Raw genomic sequence first — 25,825 nt, 5'->3', positions numbered from 1 at the left:
AATTCTTCAAGACCATCTTTAGGAGTATGGTTGTGTTGGGTTTTGGATTTTCGATATTCTAAACCTTAACTTTGGATTTGGATTTGGTTAATCATTCGGTTAGTTAAATCTTTACATTTGTTTGTATGATTAAACAACTTTTCTCGTAATTAAATGCTTAAGATTTTAGCAGTTAATTGATTTTAGGTCATCAACATTTAGGATTTTATCATTTTTGTGTATTGATGAATGGAATCAATGATATGGTTAAGAACTAAATCCTAAATGTTGATGACCTCAAATCAATTAACTAATAAATTTTAAGCGTTAACTATGAAAAACTGTTTAAGCACACAAACAAATGTAAAGATTCCACTAACAGAATGATGAACCAAATCCAAATCCAAATCCAAATCCAAATTTAAGGTTTAAAATACCGAAAATCCAAAATTTAACTCATCTCCACGCGTGGAGATGGTCACAGGAAGAATTTAGCCTTGCATATGTATCTTGATGATCTTGATTGTTGGTTGGAATGATGAGAACATGGATGATTGTGGTGATTAGAAGGTGTTAGGATGGTGTTTGAAAGCCCCAAAATCGTTCAAGGTGTCTTGGGTACGAAAAATCCTTGATTTTAGGGTTTCCCCATTCTTAAATATTGAAGAAAATACAATAAAAACAATTTTCCGTCACGACTGACTAGCCTACGGTTGTCCTTCATTGCCTTACGGCGGCTACAATGTCGTCTTCATAATTTTTCATTTTCTTGACATCCGTTTTCATTTCCAAGCCCTGGTTTACATCCTCTCGACCGTATTGATTCCTCACAATCCTATAAGCTCCAAATTACTTCCTTTAAGCTCCGAGCACCTACAATCATAAAACCAATCAAAGTTTCCGCGTTCGATACATATAAACAAGTAAAACACACGATATAAAACACTTAAGCATGTGCTTTCATCCACACATAAGGTATATGCAACGTTGGCCTTCTATGATTGGTCCATCGTACAATCATGAGCATTATAGGGATCTCGACCTATGATTGGTCTTTCTTTTCCCTGTCACGCGCTTTCCGTCCCTTTGTCACGATATGTCTTCTGTTTAACTCCTTGAGTTGTTAAGTGTTATGTGTTTCTTCCGCCATGGTATGCATTCTGTATGCGGATGGTTATCCTTGCTTGATAACATTCTCTTCGTGGGGACCATATGTTTCCCTGTAACATCCCGTTTCTAAATAAGTAAACTATTTTAGTTCATACTTAAGGATGAATAAACAATGTGCTTGATAGGTATAACGAAACTTTAAGATATGAATGTTTAGACGGGTATGAAATCGAAAAATGAGTAAGTAATGAGTAAAACGATCATCTAGGTTTGAAGTATTGAGACTAGCGATTAGTAGTATGAGCTCCCATTTAGCAATAATAAAATATACTATACTTGACCCTACTCTGCTTTTATTAAAACTTAGGTCGAAACGTAGAGAAAAATGAGCACGCTATAACGATATAATTTTAATTTTATAAGGCGGTGCGTTCTGAAAGTTTTAAAAGAAAATTAATATTTAATCTAAATTAATTACTTAATGACAAGAAAAAATTTCCGTTTTAATACCTGGGGTTTGATCGTTCTATCTATTTGTATACGATTTCGAAATCTTTAATGCTTTGAATACAAATATATTTTAACTATATTTGTGCACAACTTCCAAACGGAGTTAAACTAATCTATTACTTTCGTCAATTTCAATTAAAAAAAAATAATCCATGCCCTCTTTTAAACCCTAACGCCCTCTTTGTTCATACATCTCCCCCAAATACTTCATTTGAACCTTAACTCCTCTCTTCGTTCATACCGTCTTCCCCAAATTCAATGATGGTAATATGCAATTGTGTTCTCCAGAAGCAGAAATTGTCTCAGGCTTCTAAATTCGATTAAGAATCATGAAGAAATGCTCCGGAAACAGGATATGGAGAACAAGAGATCGCAAACATGTTCTATTTTGTAGTCTGGTTTTCGTTGTAATCTATTACCTTGTCAATTAACATGAAAAATTGGGTAATCGTTTGTAAAGGTCAATTTGTAGATTTGTTAAATGTATGTGGATATTTTACAAGTTATGAAATGAAAGTTTGCATTTAGTTTTGTTTATGATTTGTTCGATTGGGTTATTTTTGGCTTTATGGATATGGACAAGTATTATGAATGTTTATTTTTTGATCTTCTGGTGTCATTAAAGGATTTTTATTTTTTCTTGAACATGCCATTAAAGAATTAATCTGGATTATAGCATTTACCAAATCGGGGTTAATTTCTAATTGAAAATGATGAAAGTACCCTGACGTATTTTAACTCCGTTTGAAAGTTGTATACAAATCAATATAATTAAAATATATTTGTATTCAAAACTTTAAAGGTTTCGAAATTGTTTACAACTAGATGGAACGATCAAACCATATGTATTCAAACGGAAATTAATAGCAATAATGTAATAACGTAACAATATGATTTCATGATTTCGTAAGTGAAACTTGTAGGACACGCATTCCACGTCTTCACATTTTAATTTTTATAATTGAGTAAATCAACAGTATAAGTCGTTTAACGGCACTACAAATAGGAAGTGAACTTCATCACTTCATAATAAACAGCTTTTCAATCCAACGAGAAGAGCCTGTAAGGTAATTATTTTACTTTCTTTTCTGTGATATATTAATATTTTAGGTCATTAGTTTTAATTATAAAGTAATATTTAAATATTGCTTTAATAGAAATAATATTAGGAGGAACCTCGGGATGATCCCTAGTGTAGAAATTGTATGCTTTCAATATCTAATTAATAAATAACTGGGTGACTTAAGAGTAGCAACCCACTAGACTAGGACGTATCTTCTTAGCATAACATGTCTAGTATGTGCATAACTAGAATGTGGTCTAATATGACCACTTTGATCTAGAATGGTTAAGATAACGTAAATGACTGAGTATGGTTGTTGAACCGTAATATGCCTGGACTTGAATAGTTGTGCACGATAATGACAGTTGTTATGCGAAAAGCTTGTAAGTATTAGAATATTACTTTTTAGGACATGAATAAGTAAACAAGTATATTAAATCCTAGATTTTAGTTGAAGTGGAAAGAGCCACACCAACTGAAGAAAGTCTGTTCAGGTGAGTTACATAAACTATTTTCAAAACTCTAATACATGCTTGTAAAACTATTTGGACTGTGATTTATCATGTACTTACATGGTGCATATGGTGTGGCACCCGGGTGTTTTATATATATATATATGCATATATATATATATATTATAATGTTCATTATATTTTTTTGAGGAGACATGCACTTAATACAGCAGCAGACTTTCGTAAAGTTTGTTCGTGCGAATATATAGCTTTAACTTGAAGTGGACGGGGTATTATTATGGCATGACATGACATGCAATAAACTCACACTTGATCAATAAAATTGTTTGGTATTAGTTTATTAAATATGTCGGTTTATATGATTCACCAGCCTTGTGCTGACATATTTTTACCCGAGCATATTTTACAAGTTTATAAATAAGGGCATGGAGTTAGCTGCTAGGTGTTCTAAGAGTTTAAACTTTTTATCCCATTACCATTACGTTTTGTAGTGGTTAGAAATGTAACAAATATTTTAGTTGTTATATAAGATTACGTTTCCGCTGTAAGTCTGTGCTAGCTGGTCAGTGTAATTACCCCATCTTGGATGGGGTGTTGCATTCCCTGCAAAAGGTCTTCCATGCCTGCAAAGGATTAATCCTTGTGTCGTCGGTTATTTGGTACTCAACCTCTATGTGTACCTCCACACAGAGAGACAACATCATATACCAACGTAAAGACACATTGGTAAACAATAGAAACAAGCAAAGTCCTCCAAAGATGTACCCCTTGCTTAATATTATCTTTTCACGAACTCTTATCCTGCACCATTTGTAATTTTAAATGTAAAGGAAAATAATTTAGATCAGTCGTGACAGAAGAAGTATATGTGAACCAATAATTTAATATTTTCTTATTTTTGTGTTCTCATCATTGCATATGCATCCCACTTATACGCGTTCTGTATATTTTTATAATCAAATATAAGCCAAATGATTACAGTACATCCTTTGGAATGACATGATTGGCTAGCCATGTGAGGATCGATCATACTATAAATGCATTCTTCATAGTAGTACAAATTTATAATCTTAATCTCTTTTGGATCTCCATCTTCTAATTAAACATATGGGTCTTAAGTGGCTGCCTTCTTCACTGATTTCAAATATAAAAAGATACAGAAGATTGAACTCTATTCGTGATAGAAATTATCCAAGCGACGTGCCAAAAGGTCATCTAGCAGTGTATGTTGGTGAAAAACAGAAGAGACGGTTTGTTATCCCTATATCATTCTTGGAACAACCGTTATTCCAAGTCTTGTTACATCAGTCAGAGGAAGAATTTGGGTTTGATCATCCGATGGGAGGTCTAACTATTTCATGCCAACCGGATGCGTTTTTCCACCTTGTTGCCATATTACATTCCTTATGATCAAAATTGTTTATTATTTTCTTCATTAGCTTGAGCAATTTACAACAAAATCTTTCAAAATTAAATGTATATATGAAACGCTTCCACTTGTTACAGATTGAATGTAGTATATCACGACGTTTTTGGCAACTAATATTGTAATTTCTTGATTTAACTTGTAATATAATTTGTTTGGATGGACTCGGAAGAAATCTTGTATTGTAATCTATCCTGTGTCGACATAAGTTTTTGATCAATCATTAAAATTTTGAGGAAATAGGAACAATAAATTTGCGATAAGTTTCTTATTCTCATATGAAGAGGCAAAATAAGTTTGGAGAACTATCATATGGACTGTTGAAAACAGAATATACAGTCTATAACTAAGCATTGATTAACATTGTGGCCAACGAACCTATTCCTTTAAGTAAACTAAGTCAAACTGGGACTAGCAATCTTCACTCAAACCATCGCAAATTGGATTGCTTTGGGCATCTTAAAAAATATTTGGGGTTGATATTGATGTTTGTTTCTCATAAATGGATCAGAGGTGTTGTGAGTCAATCCTTTCTAATGAAACAGGTAAGACTAGGTTGACATATATGGGATTCACAACCCTATGCCGATAAGCACGCTGTGCGGCATTAGGCTCATATATAGAAGCACAATCTGGACACTCGTTTCTCAATTCCGGTACGTGCAACTGGCACTTGAATGCGCGTAACCAGCATACATGTGCATGCTACTGTTGATTATATCTTAAACATGGGTCAAAACAAAGAATCCTAATCATGTTTATTCAATCAATAATATAAGCAAACATGTAGATTAGTAAGACTTACTTGTGGGAAACACGATCTTTGATGAAGATTATGAAATCATAGTGATTCCCGATATGATATCTTTTAGTGATGGATAATTGAGAGAGTGAAGTTCATTAGTGTTTATTAGAGTTTTATAGTGCTAATGATCACTAATGATGATTGGTTATAAAACTCATTGCATTCTCTTCATTAAAGACATCTAAAGGGAAATCATAAAGCCACTTAAACTTATTACAATTACTTCCATCAAGTAAATGTTGGGACTTGTAGTTATTGTCATATTGGTAAATTTAATTCAAATGATCCACAAGGCCACATTAATGGGTTACTTCCAACATTCTCCCACTTGGCCGGATAATCATTTGTGATGAACATAAGTTTGGCCAAGTTAAAACACTAATCAAGTTTCACATTAAACTATAGTAGATGGTCACAGTCATTCGAATTTCAATTAATTCAAGATCCCCAACAGTCATACTAAAGCCTTAATATAAAACATTTAATTATAAAACCAAATTACTTAAATAAACCATGTAATGTACAATATTTAATGTGTACAAATTTGTCCATAGATCATTAAGCGCGCATAAACATTATTATAGACAAAACAAAGTATTGAGGAAATTAAAATAATTCATACATACTACAAGCTATTATATAAGGTCTCTACTAATACCCATCTGCAGTATGAGTTCTTGGAATTTTTAGGTGGGAGACTTTAAGTTATCAGATCAAATAGCATATCTTTTGTGTTAATGTATTCGATACAAAGATTATTTTCCTCTACTCGTTCACATACGACTACGAGCAAATACTTTGTATCAAAATGTAATCCAATGCCACTCGAACTGTTACTAATCGAGAAACTAATGGTGGTTGGGTTATTAAAGTAACTCTTCAATGGACATGATATGGAGTAAGTTTGAGTCCACTTATCATATTTATTAACATCCCATGACACGTTTCATTGCGTTGCGTTGTACATTACGTATACAACCATCATCATGGAGGTAGTAGTTAACTGTTGCTTATGACTCCTCCATTAAATTAGTCTGACGGTCATTGTCATTATAGAGATGTACCTCAAAGTTGATTTCTTATCATCGTTGCTTTTAGCAAAGTCAGAATCAAAATAGCCAACTAATTCAAAAATATTAATTATTTTGTATGTGAATTGATAGCCTAGCATTCCAACAATATATGTGATATCTAGATGAATACTGACTAGAGCATACTTCTTGCTTCCAACAACTGAAGCATAATGTAGCAATCTCATTCTCAACCTCTATTTCTAGACATTAAACGAATTGAAAATATCTCCTTTTAATAACCAAAGCAACTGATGGCGAGCAACGTTGTGTATTATATCATGCAAGAACATGATCAATACAAGCCTTACGGGACAAATCTAATATCCCATTGGTGCGATCTCTGTGTATTTTTATGCTTGTTACGTTTGTGGCTTTTCTGATATTATTCGTGTCAAAATTATGCGAAAAATCGCTTTGACACATGCTATAAATCTAAGCTATTATTTACCAAAATGATATCATCCACATAAAGAACACGTATACCAAAATTGCTCCCACTCATTTTGAGGTAAGTGCATTGATCCACTTATTCATGATAAAGTCTTGATTTCTTAACGATCTCATCAAACTTTAAGTACCCCTAACATGATGCTTGTTTACAGATTAAGTGTTCCTAACCTTCAGACTTTTAGAGCTTTCGGCTTAAGTCATGAACATATCCTCATATAAGCCATTATTATTAAGGAAAGTGATTTTGACATACATTTGATGTAGCTGTAAGTAAAATGAGCTACTGATGTCATAATGATCCTCAAGAAAACCCTTTGTGATATAGATGAGTATATATCTTGATAATAATTCCCTCATTTTAAGTATAGCCTTTAGCAACTAATCTTGCTTTATAGTGTTTGATATTTCCGTTCGGGTCTAATTTGGTTTTGTGAACCCATTAACATCCAATGGGTTTTTTACCCTCGGGTAACTTAACCAGTTCCCAAAATTCATTCGGACTCATGGAGTCAAGCTCATCAATCATAGCTTAATTCCATTTAGAAGATAGATCACTACAAATGGCTTCAATAATTATAAAAGGTTGGATCAATAGTTTTTCCTAAATCGAAATGAGCTTTATTAAGATGGGTTATATAATCATCAATGTATCAGGCCTTTTAGACCTTAATGACCTCCTCGGCTGATTTTTATGTTCAACAAGCTCGTTTATAGGTTAATAGAATTGGATTTTCTCTTGTAGATTTAATGTGCCTTAGTTCTTCGGGTATTAAGAGCATTAATTTACGAGAAAACATGAGGTGGTGGTGCAGTGTCAAGTACAAGAGGTGTAATAGGAGGTAAATTTGAATAGCCCATCCCCCTCGTCTTGCACTTCTTGTAAATCAAATGCTTCATTTTCACTTCTCCCACTGATCATAGAGTTCTCTAGAAACTCAACATGACGAGCTTCTCCTATGTGAGTAACTCGTGAAAGGAAATAAAATCTAAAACCCTTTGATTATTTAGGATATTCCATAAAGTAGAAATTGACTATCCTCATGTCAAATTTCTTTTGTAAAGGATCATAAAGTTTAGCTTTGGCATGACAACATCTTACTTTCATATGCTTTAAACTTAGCTTCCTTCCTATCGAAATCTCTAAAGGAGGTTTAGGGACAGACTTAGAAGGAACTATATTCAGTATATGAATTGTTGCCTTTAAGGCCTCAGTCCTAAATTCCCTTTAATATTTCCCTTTTTTTTTCTTCCTCTTAGGTGGGTTAGTCGTAGCGATTAGGTTTTAGGTGTTTATCCTCCTGAACTCACACTTTATCAACTCAATCATTGAACATTTGTCTTTCTGAGTGTTATAGTTGAAAAACTGAGAAGATAACTCAATATTAGGAGCATTAGAAAAGCTTATTTCCATGTCTAATCCCTTTGATTTATGGGACATGTCCCTCATCATCATTATGTGCCCCTACACATCATTATGTGCCCCTACACACCACATAATATGCGCATAACTCCCTCAATGGAACTAGAGATAGAATTCTTGATAACCATTAGATATTTAGTTTGACCTCTCCTTTTTTTTTTTTTTTTTTTTCTCTAATCTGCATTAATTTTAGCATAAAAAAAAAACCACTAGGAGCGTCATGCCTTAGGACATAATCAAGATCCAGCATTTCAAGAGTTATTTTTATCAAGTCCCTCCATGTGCCTTTTTTTTCGCTTTCAGAAGTTCATTTCAAGATTAAGAAGTAAAGTTGATACTAGATTTATAGAAGAGTTAAAGCTAAATAATCGATAGTTGATTAAGACAGGCAGAAGTAAATAATGGAAGATCAAACCTATTATAACACCAAAATAATAGGCTAAAAGTAAAGTTTTCTATTTGAACTTTGGCTTTGTCTTGGTTACAACCAAAATTCAAATGCTATGAATAAATTAAAGTAACGTTCTACTTGAACGTTGGCTTCGCGTTGGCTTTGACCAACATTCAAGTAGTAAGAACATAATTAAACTAAGTTTTGACTTGAATTTTGGCTTCGCGTTGACTATGACCAAAATTTAAATATTATGAACAAATAAAGTAAGGTTCTACTTGAAAGTTGGTTTCGCATTGGCTGTGACCAATATTCAAGTATTATGAACATAATTAAAGTAATGTTATACTTAAATTTTGACTTCGCGTTGGCTATGACCAAAATTTAAATATTATGAACAAATAAAGTAATGTTCTACTTGAAAGTTGGCTTCGCATTGGCTATTACCAGCATTCAAGTTTATGAACATAACTAAAGTGAGATTTTATTTCAATTTGGCTTCGCTTTGACCAAAAGTCATGTATTATGAGCATACATGAATAATAAAGTAAAGCACAAAAATACAACATAACTCCTTTAGGAAAGAAATGATAGGCATATGCAAAATTAGGCTAGTAATGAACTATGTGTATCATCAAACAAGTAGCCGTTGGGTTTATATTATTTTGACAACACACATAATTGCTTAAGATGGCATAGTTTGTGCTTCAATGTTAAATCAAATGATATCCCGTTGGTTCAACCATCCAATCTCTTATTCAAAGCTGCCATTAAAATAAAACATTTTATATTGCATACGAAAGTTTTAATGCATGCAAAAAATGAGACTATACAAAAGTTCGGCTATGCGCAAGTTAAGGCTACGCAAGTTTGACCATGCGCAAGTTAGGTCATTCGCAAGTTCATATGAAAGTTCTGTCATACGAAAATTTGAGGCATAAAGAAATTTAGGCCATCCGTGAATTTAATGAATAAGGCATGCCAAAAGATTTTGAATGCAGGCAAAAAAGAAATATCATCATGCGAAAATTGAACAGTCGGGCTCATACGAAACATCAAACATCAACTAATTAATTCGTGTACCTAATGAGCCATGTGAAAATTAAACATTCGAAAGTAAGATACATTGATAGTGTAAATAAGTTATAACAATATTAAACACGGCATACGAAACAAAATGGTTTTATGTAAAAGAGAGATTCCACGCGAAATTACTTTGTAAATTTAAAATAGGCCATACAAATTTAAAGTCCACACTTTATGATTTATTTTGTATTATGGCCAACACAAAATAAACTATTAGTTCAGAGTTAAGATAAGTATCATGATCATACGTGAATGATGTGATGAATTACATGAAGTATGCATATACATCAACAAATATCCAAAGGTATGTATATATATTAGTTCGGATTTCAAATAAAAAATTTTCTTCATTGCTATCCGAATGAAACTATATATTTATCATAACGAAATTATGATATTTATTAAATAATAACAATAATAATAAGAAAAAATTAGTGGATTAAATTAATCCATAAACTAATTGATGATTCCATCTTATGGATGCACACATGTCAATACTGAAGGTTGTAATTAGGCCACACAAGTGGCCTTGTGCATATAGAATGGATTAAAAAGAGGTCATCCGTAAAACTAATTCATGCAAAAATAATTCTAGCAAAAGTTACGTGGGCCACAACCAAAAGACCATATGCAAGAATTTTATGATTACCTATTTTCTCATACATCTGAAATCTCTTACGCGGAAATCAATTTTAAGTGATTTACTTGATTACTTCAAATCACATAAGTTTCAGTTTTCCAGAAATCGATCCATCTATTGATTAAGATAAAATTTTAAAAAGTTTTAAATTCTTAGAAATCATTTTCTCATGGGGAAAAAATAAAATAAAATTTGTGGTGCGGTTGTATTAATTAGTTAGTTTTGCAATTGGTTCTCAGCATGGATAAGATTGCTTGAACTCAAAAATTATATTTTCACATCATCATCTCAACCGTATTAGATTCATCTGTCTCAAAATAATTTGAAAGTTTACACAAATCATCAATTCGTTTCACTCAGAAAATGATTTAACCCAAACTAAGTGAAAATAAAATCATGGTTGAATCTCATATAATCAACATACGCTCTGATACCACATGTTGATTATATCTTAAACATGGGTCAAAACAAAGAATCCTAATCATGTTTATTCAATCAATAATATAAGCAAAAACATGTAGATTAGTAAGACTTACTTGTGGGAAACACGATCTTTGATGAAGATTATGAAATCATAGTGATTCTTATTATGATGTCTTTTAATGATGGATAATTGAGAGAGTGAAGTTCATTAGTGTTTATCAGAGTTTTATAGTGCTAATGATCACTAATGATGATCGGTATAAAACTCATTGCATTCTCTTCATTAAAGAAATCTAAACGGAAATCATAAAGCCCCTTAAACTTATTACAATTACTTCCATCAAGTAAATGTTTGGACTTGTAGTTATTGTCATATTGGAAAACTTAATTCAAATGATCCACAAGGCCACATTAACAGGTTATTTCCAACAGCTACAACTCGCACGTAACCGATGCCTGAACGCATAACCGGTGTTGAATACCAAAAGTAAAACAAAATGTATAGTAATTTCGAATAAAAACCATTTTATAAACTAGCCAGTTTTGATACGAAACCTGTTTTGACGAAACCCATACTGACTTAGCCCTTTTTGACCCGATCCCGTCCCGACTAGTTCCAAATTAAACTTTTTTTTTAAGTTAACTTGTTCTGACCCTAACCCGTTCAGCCGCCGTTCTGACCCGAATTTGCCCAACTGACCCCCTTTTGCCAATATAAAACAAACTGCTTATTGATAAATGCGAGAATAAATTTGTAGGTAAGTTCCAAATATGAGGTTTGGACTTTTGGATGTATACTCTTGCTAATGTCAAAAGAGAAGGCCCAACCCTTTTTTTTATCCTTGATCTTTATTCCACACTAGTTTGAGGCCAGTATATTTATGTATGTCTAATAACCCTATAATAATGACCCTCACAACTAAGCTTTAATATTAAAACGAAAATCCTAAAACCACACACAACCGGCAAGTGTACCGATCGCAAGTAGTATAGACCTAGGAAGTCCGAGTATCGAACACGTGGACACGTAAGACGCTAACGATTACTAACCCTAGACAAAACCTACCTCAGAATAATATTTAATTGATTTTTTGATTTCTTTTAACTTAACTAAACTAACCTAACTGACTGAAAAAACTTACCAAAAATAGAAAACTTAAAGGAAAACTAACTGTGTTAACTTAGGATGGAGAAAAACGTCTACCTAGGTCTGAATCAAATTGTAGGCCTAACAAGCTAATGGATTGGATGACTTCAAGACACCGGTCCCTAAAGATGACACAACTAAGGATCGCTCGGGCTCACTGGATTACCTCTCGGTCTCACTCAATAAACCCTAACTACTCAAAATCGGCTAAAACGACCAAACCGGGAAATAATTGCTAACGTGTTCTAATGCTAGATCACCTCTCGGTCTCACCAACATTCGACCCTAATGGCAATGAATACTACACAACCAAGGATAGAGGAACAATTCAACTTAAACTAAAATAGATCAACTAGTCACTCAAAACACCTAAACCTGACAAGAAACGAACTCGCTCTCGCGCAATCCTTATTCTAGCATGTAAAGGCAATGAGATGACCCTAACTTTCTATCACCTCTCGGTCTCAAAGAAGGTGCCTAACTGCTGTACTTAAATCAATTAATCATGCAACAAAACCCTACGGTTGTTCCTACCGCAAACAAACCCTAAACACCAAGTCTAGAATCAAACAATGCACCGATCAATCAATACAAAACTAATCAACCAACACACGGGGTTTATGCAACGAATCACTAAAATTTCCAGCCACTAAACACAACCTATTTCATGTCTAAATCAAACTTTACAATAGCAAAATACGTCTAGCAATCAAACAATCCATAAAACCTATCGAACACTAACAATTTTCATCTTTCCTAGGTAGAACTAACAAGATTAGCCTCTCATAATTTTTGGACAGCAGCAAACACTCAACAAAATCATCATTAAACTCATACCAATCATCATAATAATCATCCAACAATCAATACTAATCAATAACAAGTCAATCCTTAAAGCAATTGCAAAACTAGTTAACAATTCAACAAGTATAAGAAATATTGATGAACAATAGTTTAAAGAAAGGATATGAGATGGTTTTCGGGTGCTCTTGCTGCTGTAAAACGGATGTTAAACGACCACCGAGGCTTGTTCTTGCTTGTTCTTCTTTCCCTAGCCACCAAAAGCTCCAAACCCTTGCTCAAAAAAACTTTTTCTTTGCTTCTTGCTGCTGCCGATCGCAGCCACTGTTCCAGCCCCCTAGGGTTTTTTTTTTATTTTTTATATATTAATATAATATAAGATTTGGGCCTCCATGATGCATACGGGCCGGGCCTTGTGTTATTTACTTGAAAACGTATGCGTAAAAGGCTCGTAAACCACTCCAAAAGCTCGGTTTCTTTCTTTCTTTCACCCAAAACCTACAACATGAATAAAATTATGTAAAAGCTATCTAAAACGAGTTAAAACATATAAAATATAATATAATACGTAGATAAAACGTGCAGAAAATACGTGTGTTTTACAACACATCATATATTACATAGGTAATTGATGAAAGTTTTAAACTCTAGTCATTACGTGAAATTCAGTCAACAAAAAAATATCATATATTGTTAATACAATTACAATTTATATCAGAATTGTAGAAATTACATAACTAAAATTACACAAATATGTTATAAATAAGTAAAAAAAACTTCCTTATACGCTACATTTATGGCTGTATTTATCGGTATACATTGTTTATCTAAAAATCAAAATCTTTAGTTTCTGCTTGTAACTCTTGATGTAGCCACGTATAGTTGTCCATGTGAATAATAAGGTTCTTTCAAGTACATACGAAACCTAAATAGATGAAAAATATATCCATGAAACTAACAAAAAAAAATATGCATACACATAAACTTTCATACCTTTTAATCAATTAATATGATGACATTGAGATCACATGTTCATGTTTATCCAAAAAAACATGATTATCTCAAAAGCCAGATTACATGAACTTTGATGATATAATCATTTTTAAAATCTAAAATTGATTGATCATAATAAATTTGTTGTCATTAATATTTTATGTATGACAAATTTTAAATTGATTTTATATTTACAATTAAAAGTTGTATAATCAAGTAACATATAAAAAAATTGAAATATAACAAAATGATTTGTTTCATTTAATATAAATGTAATTCCCATGAAAATGAAAAAGACAAACTAACCTTAAAGCCATTGTTCAAATAACACTGATTATTCTGAGTTAGCAGAATATTAGAAGATTTAAAGTTGCATAAATTGAATGTAGTGATTCTTATTTATAATAGTTGCAACGATTAGATAGGGAATGTTTAAATTGTGAATACTAATCTCGTGGAATACTGAAGAAGAAGAAGAAGATTTCGGATTTATGGAATCATGGTAAATGACTTTTAACTGGGTTAACTGTTTTTTTTAACTAATGTGAAAATGGAATATACATGAAGTGCAATGAGGAACATGGAACATGATTAAGTTACAAATAAAATATAAAAATAAAAATAAGAAATATTTCTATTAAGTTACATAATAATTAATGTGTGAATTTTAATGAATTTTTATAACATAGTATATTAATAAATGTTATAACGATAATTTATTTAAAAGTTTTGTGTATAGCTTTATTATTTTGAATATAAACCATAATAAACACTTTAATTATGTACTAACCAACAGGAAACACTAACATAGCCCCACTTCGTTGTATTTGTATAAAAATACAATTAATAAGTTAATACAATATTTAAATTATGTAAAAACTGATGAAAACGATATTCTAGGTTTCAACATCCTAAATGATTTATTTGGTTTAGAATTTTGAATAGAAATGCTTATAATTAAGTAATTTGTCTTATAAGACATAATAAATAATATATATTTAAATGTATAAAAAAGTATAAACCAAGTCATAAAATATATGTTTCTGAAACATTTTAGCCTGAGTTATGGAAGAAAATATTGAAAACTAAATATTAATCTTTTTATTGCCAGAACTTTTTATACTACACAAAAAAGTCATATAAATAAATGGCAGATAGTTTATATAGTAAATCATTATAAATATGGATTATAATTATAATATTCAACTTCAATGAGTTAATGCTAAACACTAAGTTATATATAATAAGTATTCTACATGTTTTTGCAATATTTATAAAAAAATGTTTGGTGAAAATTGAGAAAATACACATTTTCTAGAGTTCAAATGCGTATAAGAAAATTTTAAATCCAAATCTTAAACCAATCTTATATAAAAGATTATCCAGCGTTGCTCGAATCCCAATTTAAAAACAATTTGTAGTTTACCATACAAATCTGAATTCTTCAACAATTATGCGCCTAATTTTCTTTAATTTGCAATTACATGTGACTAGAAAATTTTATTCTAACATGTTCGCAACTTCAATTTTGAAATTTTCATATTTTCTTATTTCGCCATTAATGTTAATGAATGAATCAGTTAAGATTTACATTTAATAAAAATAAAGTTGAATTTATATATTAAAATAGCTTAAAGATAAGGACCATATATAGAAATGAGTTGAAAATAAAGTGAGAAGGGCTATGAGATTGACAAGTGGCAAGAATGGGTAGGCTAATGGGTAGGCTTTTATTAGAGTATATATATTTCTTACTTTTTTTCTTCTTTTTTTCCTTCTATTCATCAATTATGTAATTCGGTTTTCTGTTATAGGATAGTTTTATTTCGTGCGACGTAAATTGCATTTTCCTTATTGGCCTTAATTATATTAGCTTTAATCCATTGTTTTAATCCATTTAGTATTTTTGGCTTATTAACAAAAATGAAGAAACACTAGGTTGAACCGAGTGGTCCAATCGGGTATTTTCTCAGATGTGAGTATACTGAAATGACGAGAACAGATCCAAGCTAATGCTTCCAAAACAGAACACCGTTGTGTATCGTTACGGGAAGTACAGAGTGAAGGTTCTTCCCGTAACCACCCTCCGGCGTGAGAATAAGTACCGTCCTTTTATCGGAATAAAGAAAAGTACTATATATAATTGATTAAGGCTTGAGAGTATGAATAATAACCTTGAAGAGATGGTCTTCATATTTATAGCTGAAGGGGGAGGGAAGGTGATTGGTGGAATTGTCACTATCCAGTTATTCCCCTTCTACCTAACGGACACGTGTCGGGCGTTTATTGGATGTGACAGCCTGGACCCGTTTATGGTGTAGCCATTATCTGTGCACGTCGTGGGATGGCCATTACGTGTCCAGGTGTCTTCTTTCCATTGGCCGATGTCGCTATCAGGAAGTTTTGAGAGGATCTTCCAGAAGTAGTTTGTTACAACTGCTCTTCCATATCACGTGGGGGATCATACGTGTGATGAGTCCCTTGAGTTTGTTTGTGGGTTCCTTCCGTGGATGCTCGCGTGATCATCCGCGGGTTATGATGGAGTTCCACAAAGTGTGCTGGATTGTGGATGGCTTTGCCAGTCCACTTATTCTTTGTGCAAATGTCTTTTGGCGATGCGCGGGTTGGTTGGTGGATCCGTGGGACGCGGATGTCTTTGACGATCTGCGGGTCGAATAAGGGATCCATGGGTAGCTTTGCTACCCTCCCTCTATAAGTCCCCCAGTCCATTGTTGCTTCCGAGAGTCGATGTCGCGGGTGGAATTATGGACTTCTGTCTTTTGTCGCGGGTTGCAACTACTAGTCCTTTAGTATTCCTGTTGCTTTTGAACTGGGGTACTATTTAGGTGTCTGCGATGTGACGTCTCCTGTCTGAGTCGTGTCAGGGGTGGTGCTCGAGGTTGCTGTACAAGTTTTTTTGGCGGCTGATTCTAAATTATTTTGTTCAGTTCCCGCCTAACGTGTCACTTTGTCATTGGATGGTTTCAGTACGTGAGCTGGACCCCTCTTTCTTCTCATTAATTGCGGTGTGTATATATAGGACAAGGCGTTCCACTTTCTGAAACTACTTGCAAAAATTTCTCTTAATCTTCTTCTCTCTTCATCTTCGTTCTGACTTATGGTTTCGATTAACCATGGCCGATAGTAAAAAGGGTACGAAGAGAGGTCGAGAAAGCAAGAAAGACTCCTCTAAGGGGCTTGTAGAGAATATTTGCATAAACTAGAGGGTTAGCGCCAGATTGGGGGCCGGAGATCCCTTCTCTGGGTTCCACTACCGATCTGCCACCTGCTGGAAAAATTGCCTTGTACGGTGAATCCTTCACCACAGGTAACTTTCAGTTGCCTATCACCATGTTTTTTGGTGATTTCTTGGTTGCAACTAGGATTCATATCTCCCAGTTACACCCGTTCGGGGTAATGAGGCTCCGACATTTCGAGTTTTGCTGCAGGGCTCTGGAAATAAAGCCTACCATAGATCGCTTTCTTGCGATCTATAAGATTCAGACTCGCGGAGCAGCCATACTTCTCCCGTAATGACGGACGTAAGCTTCTCTTCTGCACCTGTTAGTGCGGTTTATGCTTTTCCTTAAAAAGTTTGTTTTCTTTCTTTGCAGGGAATGTTCGTTATTTGAGGTTCTTATCCCTACCGTCGTGGGGGATATGTTCAAGATGCCTTTGGAGATGTATCAAAAGCCCATCCTTGATCACTTCAGGGGCAACTTCCTTTTTCCCACCCGCAGCCGCATAGAGCCGGTGGTCACTGACTCCGGGGTGGCTCAAGGTGTGTATATTCTTAACCGTTGACCTCTTAGTGTTATGCATCCGGATGGGACGATAGTCCTTTCTTCTAGTGATGAATCTTCTAGTGAGGATTCAACTAGTGAGGGTTCCCCACCCGGTACTCTAGAGAGTATTTACGCTGGCATGTTGCGTGCTATTGCAGATATTGCCCGCTGTAGGAAGACGGCAGACATGGCCGGTGTATCCGGACTGAACCGGGATTCCGATACCGATGATCCCGCTGGTGGGGAGGCTGACGTGGATGAGGATCCCGCTGACAGGGATACTATCAAGACTGCCAATGATCCCGTTGGTGGGGAGGCACCCAGGAACACCGATGATCCCGCCGGTGGGGAGGCTTCCAAAGTTGGGGGTGAGGAACCACCCCCGAAGAAGATTAAGCTGACTTGGCTTCAGGACCGGGTCAAGAGCGGGTGTGCGCCAGCCCATAGGTAACTGTACGCTATGTTTATGAGCTTGTGTTGTATCTTCTAACTTTGGTTTCCACACCTGTAGTTTCGTCTATTGTACGCCCGCCCTCTCCGCCTCCGGAGGTTTTGCCAGAGAGTGAGGCTGTGCCTCCATAGGACGTTCCTCTGCTACCACCTAAGGTAGTGGTGGAACCAAAGGTTGTTCCTCCAAAAGATGCATTTGTAACCCCTCCGGTTTCCACGGGTGAAGGGGCGGAGTCCTCTAATCAGGGGGATCCCCTCTTTCGCCCTTCATGGATCCTTCGCCCAGAAGCGCTTTTCACTGATCCGCGTGTGTGCCAAGAGTTCTTTGAGCACTGCCTACCGCCCTCTGAGTGTAACAGGATACACTCCCAGACTCAGGCTAGCCTGACTCAATCACTTAGCTATCATTTGGCTAACGTGCTGTCGACTAGCCGTGAGGTATTTAAGGGCTGGGAGTTTGGTCAAGGGACCCTTGAGCGCGCCGTTCAGCGCATGAACGATGCTGAAGCGGCGAGGGATGCTGCCCTGGTGGAAGCCAGGAAAGCTGAAGCTGCTCTCCTGGAAGCCTAGGAGAAAAACAAGCGTTTGGAGGAGCGGATTGCCGCTCAAGTCAAGTTTGCTGTTGCGGCGGAGGTGATGGTGAAGGTAAAGGATGATCTCCTTACATCCGTCTCTAAGGAGAAGGAAGAGCTGGAGGTTGCCTTCACTAATGCCTCGGATGAGTGGCGCTGGCTCCTCAAGTTTGGCATTCCCAAAGTAAATATTCTGATTTTTCCTCAATGAAATTATTATTCTTACTTTCTTTGGAACAGATTTTCAGGCTTATCAAGGATGGTCCTGAGCTTGGGGATTGCCTTGCTGATCTGCTGGTCAGCTCTTCGCGGGTAGGTCGCCAGTCTTGATTTGCGATGGGTTACTCTATGGCTCGTGAGGGACGTCCTTCCTCCGAGTTTGAGCTTCACGACCATGATTTTCAAAGGGAATATGAAGCACAGATGAATGTTTTTAATAATTTGCTCTTTGACATCCTGAAGTATATTGAGGAGAACCGTCGCGAGCCTACTGCGGTTGGGGAGCTACGTCTTCACGTGAACCGGTTAGTCTCTAAACCCGAAGGCAAGGAGACCCCCGAGGAAGATTAGGGATAGGTTATAACATTGTTGTATTTCTTTTTTCCTTGTAAAGTTTTGTAAATGAAATGAAGCTGTCTTTTTCCTTTATTATGTTAAGGTTATCTTTATGTTCCGACCTTGTCTGATGGGTCGTCCCAATGGCAGGTGAGTACCTTGTTGGTGGTCCTTTCGCTGAAGATTGTAACTTGTCTTCTATATTTTATTTTTCTTTTTTTTTTTTTTGCAACTTGCATTCCAATAATGCCTAACGTGTCAACCAAAGCATTTCAGATTCTGGTCGCTATGGAACTAGTAGTTGGCCGACTATATCTGAGATTTGACAGATGTGACAGGTCTGTCACGTGCAGAAATGACTAACAGCTGATTGGTGCCGCATCTAGGGATTTTAAATTTTGACTCTTTGTTTTCCCGCCTGACGTGGCACGATCTGACTGACGGACAGCTGTTTCACATCATTTCGCGCATTTAATGTTGCTTCTATATATATCCATCAGTTTTTCTCTCTTTTCTTCACTTTGCATTTGGGCTAAGATAAATTAGCCGGAACTTCCGAAGTATTCTCTCTTTCAAGTAGAAAACCTTCTTCTTCTCCGGCAACCATAGCCCGTTGCAATAAATTCTTGGTCGATCATATGGCGTCGATGAGGTCTGATTATCAGACCATCGACACTGTAACCATTGATTGGGACGTCAAATCTTTTCAAGACGTCGTCAATGCTTATGGCATAGTTCCAGAGTGGGAGCCTGAATTTCCGGCGCCTGGTTCTACGGCGAGCCAGCCTCCGGTAGGGAAAATGGTCGTGTTTGTCGAGTTTTTCAGCTCCGGGAATCTCCGATTTCCGATTACCCGGTTTCTGGGTAAGATGATAACTGGGCATATGATACATATTTCCCAACTTCATGCTTCGGTGGTGATGCGCATGCGCCACTTTGAATTTTGCTGCCGGGCGCATGGTATTGTGCCTACAGTTGACAAGTTCGGCGTGTTCTACCGCCTACGTGGTAGAGGAGGCCACTACATTTGTCTTCCGATTGAACGGAAGGCTATTGCTGTGGACACCCCTCTCCTGGACCCATATTGGGCCAGGAAATTTTCTGGATACGGGATAACGTGATTCCGTCGCTTATGTATTGGCATCCGGTGGATCAGCCTTCACTTGTCTTGCCGGCTGTTGAGCATCCGGAGGGACATGGCTGGTATCAGCAATTGACCCATACTCCCACTCCTATGCGTCCCATCCCTGAATCTGCTCTTGTGAGAGCTGGGATAAGCCGCTTGTGGCCCTATCCGGATTATGTGCCATATTTCCAGAAGCCGGATGGATGTAAGTAGTCTTATTGCACTCTCTAAGTTTATTCTAGTTTCTAATTTTGGTTAGTTACATAGCTGAAGGTCTCCTTTTGTCTGTTCTCGTGGCGGGTGTGCCTGGTGTCATGCACATTGCTACCTGTGTCAAGGAGGAGCTCCCCATCCTTGACAAGACCAAGGATAGTTTTTTGTTTCCTGGGCAAACCCGTCCGGAACCTGTGGTCTCGGAGGGTATGTTCGCGACAGGTAACCGAAATTCAAGGATTATTCCTTATGTATTCTTGCCATTTAACATCTTTTATGATGCAGCTTTCGGTCGCAAGAGGAAGGAAACGTCGCCCAGCCACATTCCATTGAAGGTTTATTAGTGGAAAACATGGAATGGATCTTCCTCCTCTCTCTACCCCGAAGGCGAAGAGGGTTCGCCTTAGTGACCGCGTTGCGGCCCATGCCAAAGGTAACCCATATACTTATGGACCCGTGTTTCTTTTTCAGTTGCTTATTTGGTTGTTTATTCTTGTGCAGCCCGTGTCATTCTCTTGGACTCTCCCTCTTCTAAGGGTGATTCTGGTTCGCGGTCTGCTGCGGGAAAGGAGAAAAATAAGGAGGATTCAACCTCTGCTAAAGTCCAAGGGTTAGAGTCACCACCTTTGCCTCTTGCCCATAAGGAACCTGCCGAGCGGGCGGTAGTACCCTCTCCGCCTCCTTATGAATCTAAGAGGAAAGTGGGGGCCCGCATTACGTCGGGTGGTGTTACTCGGTACATACCTGAATGGAATCTGAGCCCTTCCTCACAGTTTTCTGACGAGGAAGTGTGTTTTGATTTCCTTCATGAGGGCGTGCCTCATGCGGAACGCGCTTACTAGCGGAACCGGTCCCGTGTAACTGTTGACAATTCGTATATATATCATTTGGCCAACTTGGTTTCTACAACCCAGGAGATATACCGGGACTGGAACTTCATGGCGTGGAACTGGGGTTCTCAGGAGATTGTGTTGGAAGAGCTCCGGGCTGAGAAGGAAAAATACCGGATTGAGGCTAACACCTCGAAATGGCATTTGAGAGATTCTGAACGGGCTCTTGAACAAGAGAGGGAGCGGCAAGCTGCCGCTGCCAGGGATTGGGAAGAGGCATGTTGGCGACAAAATGCTGCACTCGAAGCCGCACGTGCTCTAACCCGGACACGGGAAGCTGAATTGGCTAAGGCGGTAGGATCCAAGAGTGATATCGAAGCTCGCCTAGCCTCTCAGGAGGAAGTTATCAATAATCTTCGCGCTGCCGCTGCTTAGAGGGACCAACTAATTGAAGATTTGATGAAGGAAAACACTAAGTATGTTGGTGAGAAGGGTGCATTGAAGCTAAGTGCCGAGGAGGCTTCTTCCGACCGTGCCTGGTGACTAGTGACTCGTAGGGAAGCCGTTAAGCGAGTTAAAAGATATAAATGCATTGGCTTAACCAAAATAACTTCATGGAATTAGTTGACTTGGGTTACTCATATTTTTGCAGGTAGGAAGAGGTAGAGGATGAAATTACGAGAACGTGGACGAAAACGGTAAAGAAAACGAAGTTGAAACGAGAAAGATATGAAGAAAACAAGAAAATGAACAAAAGCTCCACCGTGGCCCACGGTCAACCCAGCTCCAAAATGACAGTTTTCACTGTACCGTGGTCATTCTATGCACCGTGGATGGACCGTGGCCCATGGTCTGGACCGTGGACCACGCTCCGACTCGTAACTTCTGAGTTTGGGCCACTTTTTAGGCCGTTTTTGGTTGTCTTTTGTGATATCTTTCAATTGGGACGACCCTAGGGCGATTTCTGGAGTCCAAGACATTGTTTTTGGTTATTACAATCATTATTTTGTGTGTTTGATTCTTATGAACAAGACAATTGAAGCAATGATGATCAACCAAACCATGTGTGGCTAATTTCTTTGGTATTTCTCTTGGATGTAAGGGTATTTACAATGCGCTTTATGTAAATTGTTCTTGAACTTGGATTGAATGTCTAATTGTTGATGTTAGTATAATCATGATGTTTATGTGGTTGTTTGTAAATTGTCCATATCGTTTAAAACTAATGTCAATTTATGCGTTCTTGGTGTCGTTGACAATTGAGATTTAGTGGAACGAATTAGGGTTAAACATATTGATTGATTACCAAGTAACAACCTCGCGTTCTAGGAACCCGAGTACTTAGTTCTTGATTAATCACAAACAATTACATTTACACAAAATCAAGATATTGTGATTTATCCATTGAACTTTAACAAGAGTGTTGCGTAATAACCCGAACTCCAAGAGGAATACTTGTTTAATAAATCATTTACAACTTTCGTTTAGTTTATTTTAGTTCACAAAATCAAATCAAAACCAATTTGGAAATTACTTTGTGTCATTTACATTTATATTACTTTAATTGTTAAGCTACTTATTAACACATTTTCCACAAACTCCTCGTGTTCGATACCCACTTACCGCTATCTATTTAGTAGTATTTGGTTTATTTTTGCGCGAGTCTTCGACCTCGTGTCACCTGGTTGATGCTGGAAGGGTTTTCCAAGGTAATGGTTTCTCTGTCTTTATCATGTCTTGTGACTTCCTTTGCTGATTTTTCAATTGCTTCCATAGGTTATCTCCCGTATTCATAAAGGAGACGAATTAGGAAACTGCCTTGCTGACCTTTTGTGCGCATCAAGTGAGTCGGGGCGCAAGGCAGGTTTCCGGGAGGGAATTGCTTTTGCCCAGGAAGGTTGGTCCGCTGAAGCTTTTGATTTTCACGGGGTGGATGTGGACGGGAAGTACGATGTTCAAATGGATGCTTTTGATAACTTGCACTTTTCCATCCATGATATTATTGAAGGTTTTGTTGAAGCGGCGAATGGTGTTCAACAACTTCGCGACTATCTTCGTGAAGAATAGTATATACGCCTTTTTTGTACCCCTCTTTTTTTTATACATATTCCTGTAATCCCTTTTTCAGTTGTATATATGACTTTGGATTTTACATTTTGTTTTGTGTGACAATATAAATGTGCGTGAGCTAAATCTGTCATGTATCTGGAATATAGGGTTAGGATAAGTATTGGCACGCAGGCCTATCGGTACAGGAATTAATATTTTAAAATTTTAGAAAGCGGGTAATCATGCATAACTGTATCTGCATTAACTGTTCATTCGAAACAAAATTTGGTACGCAGACCAAAATAAACAAGGCACGCAGGCCAGTGTAGAGGCACGCAGGCCTAAAAGATAATTACATTGCTTAGATGTAGCACCTTCGTAATTGTGCGACATTCCAAGTCCTGGGAATAGGAGTGCCATCTAATTTTTTCAGTTTGTATGCACCTTTTCCCAACACTTCATCAGTTTGGTAAGGGCCTTCCCATGTGGGAGATAACTTTCCCGATAACTCAGCATTTGATGCTTCATTATTCCGGAAAACATAGTCCCCTTTGTGGAATGCACAAATTTTGACCTGTGCATCGTAGTATTTCTGGAGCTGGCTCTTGTATTTATTCTCGCGTATAGCTGCCAGCTCGCGTCTTTCCTCTAGGAGGTCTAAGTTCAATCTGAGCTCTTTTTCGTGGTCTTCCATTAAGAGGATTCTTGCGGATGGGAGGCCAATTTCAGCGGGAATCATTACTTCTGTAGCATATGTTAGGCTGAATGGTGTTTCCGAGTTGCTAGTTTTCTTACTGGTGCGATACGCCCACAGTACATGAGGTAACTCGTCAAACCATCTTGTTCGTTTGGTTCCCAGCCTGGCTTTGATGACTTCTTTGATGCTGCGATTGGCTCGCTCCACCTGCCATTGGCTTGTGGGTGGGCAACCGATGTGAACACCTGTTTGATTTGTAGCTCAGACAACCATTCCTGGAGGTGTTTGTCAGCGAACTGAGTACCGTTGTCACTGACCAATGTTTGGGGGAGGCCAAAACGACAAATAATGTATTCCCATAGGAATTTCTTCACGTTTTATATGGGCCAGTGGTTTAGCCTCCACCCACTTTATGAAGTAATCTATAGCGACTAGTAAGAACTTTACTCGTCATGGAGCCTCGGGGAATGGTCCCATGATGTCTATGGCCCACTTCTGGAAAGGCCATGCTCTAGTGACTGGGATGAGTTTGTTCTGGGGCCGCAATGCTCGCGATGCATGTCTTTGGCAGGCATCGCATTTTTGGATTTCTTTAAGTGCGTCCATATGCATGCCTGGCCAGTAGTATCCCGCGTTCATAATCTTTGCCACTACCATCCTGTGTCTGGCGTGTAATCCGCAGATGCCATCGTGGATCTCTCGAATTGCATAATTAGCATCCTCGGCGTCTACACACCTGAGTAGCACACCCAGGAAAGACTTCCGAAATAGGGTTCCGTCATGAACTTGGTAGCATAGTGCTTTGTGGCGGACCTTTTGGGCCTCTGTCTTGTCTTTCGGTAGGATGCCGGAGGACAAGTAAGTCTGGATTTGTTCCATCCAGGACGTTGTTCCAGTTTGGATGACCAACACTTGATGTTGAGGAACGGATGGAGCATCCAGAACCTCAATTCTGACATCTCTACCCATGTGTTCGAAGCTAGTAGATGCTAGCTTGCTCAAGGAATCCGCGGCTAGATTCTCACTTCTTTTGATGTGCACCACTTTACATGAAGTAAATTGTTGCACAAGGTCTTTCGCGTGGGACAGATATGAAGCCATGACATCATTTTTTGCTTCATAAGTCCCCGAGACCTGTCCCGCGATAAGCGTAGAATCGACCCGGGCTTCCAAAAATCTGACTCCCAACTTCCTTGCAATCCGCAATCCGGCCAAGAATGCCTCATATTCGGCTTCATTGTTCGTACTTTTGAAGTTCAGTTTGATGGCATAGGTGAACTCTTGGCCATCTGGATTAATCAGTTTCAGACCCGCGCCTGATCCCTCCCCGCTTGAAGCTCAATCCGTAAATAGAGTCCACTGTTAACTTTCATCAGAAGGGATCGGGGGTTTTTGTTCTAGCAGGCATTACTGGACTTTCCCTACGGGTACTTCTATGATGAAATCTGCCAAAACATGGCCTTTGATCACGGGTCTAGGCTTGTACTCAATGGAGTGTTCGCCTAATTCAATTGCCCATTTGGCCAATCTCCCGGATAACTAAGGTTTGGCCAATACATTCTTCAGCTTGTAGTCTGTCAAAAATTGTATTGGGAGACCCTGAAAGTACCTTTTTAGCCTCCATGCCACATATACTAGCGCTAATACCGAGTTTCAGCATCCGCTAGCGTTCTGCTAACGTAGTATATCGGTGTTTAGACGGCTTTTCGATCTATTAAGAGGACTGCTCCAATTGCAATATCCGAAGCAGATAGATAC

The 25,825-nt window shown here is 37.3% G+C and overlaps 2 protein-coding genes across 2 annotated transcripts; both read right to left on the bottom strand.

Moving 5' to 3' along the window:
- Positions 1-23,731: 23,731 nt before the first annotated feature.
- LOC143598904 (uncharacterized) lies at positions 23,732-24,109 on the bottom strand. The gene has a single exon (XM_077076998.1). It carries the CDS (start codon positions 24,107-24,109, stop codon positions 23,732-23,734), a length of 378 nt encoding a protein of 125 aa, XP_076933113.1.
- Positions 24,110-24,517: 408 nt separating this feature from the next.
- On the bottom strand, positions 24,518-25,168 carry LOC143598903 (uncharacterized). Its single transcript, XM_077076997.1, has one exon. It carries the CDS (start codon positions 25,166-25,168, stop codon positions 24,518-24,520), a length of 651 nt encoding a protein of 216 aa, XP_076933112.1.
- Positions 25,169-25,825: the final 657 nt, after the last annotated feature.

This window comes from Bidens hawaiensis, unplaced genomic scaffold, assembly GCF_021521415.1.
Source record: "Bidens hawaiensis isolate Kalapana, Puna unplaced genomic scaffold, B.hawaiensis_p1.1 tig00051237_1, whole genome shotgun sequence".
Classification (NCBI taxonomy): domain Eukaryota; kingdom Viridiplantae; phylum Streptophyta; class Magnoliopsida; order Asterales; family Asteraceae; genus Bidens; species Bidens hawaiensis.
This window is presented reverse-complemented; position numbering and strand designations above follow the sequence as displayed.

What these genes read in the sequence shown, in the direction of transcription:
- LOC143598904 (XM_077076998.1), bottom strand. Translation starts at nt 24,109, where the DNA reads ATGATTCCCGCTGAAATTGGCCTCCCATCCGCAAGAATCCTCTTAATG.
- LOC143598903 (XM_077076997.1), bottom strand. Translation starts at nt 25,168, where the DNA reads ATGGCTTCATATCTGTCCCACGCGAAAGACCTTGTGCAACAATTTACT.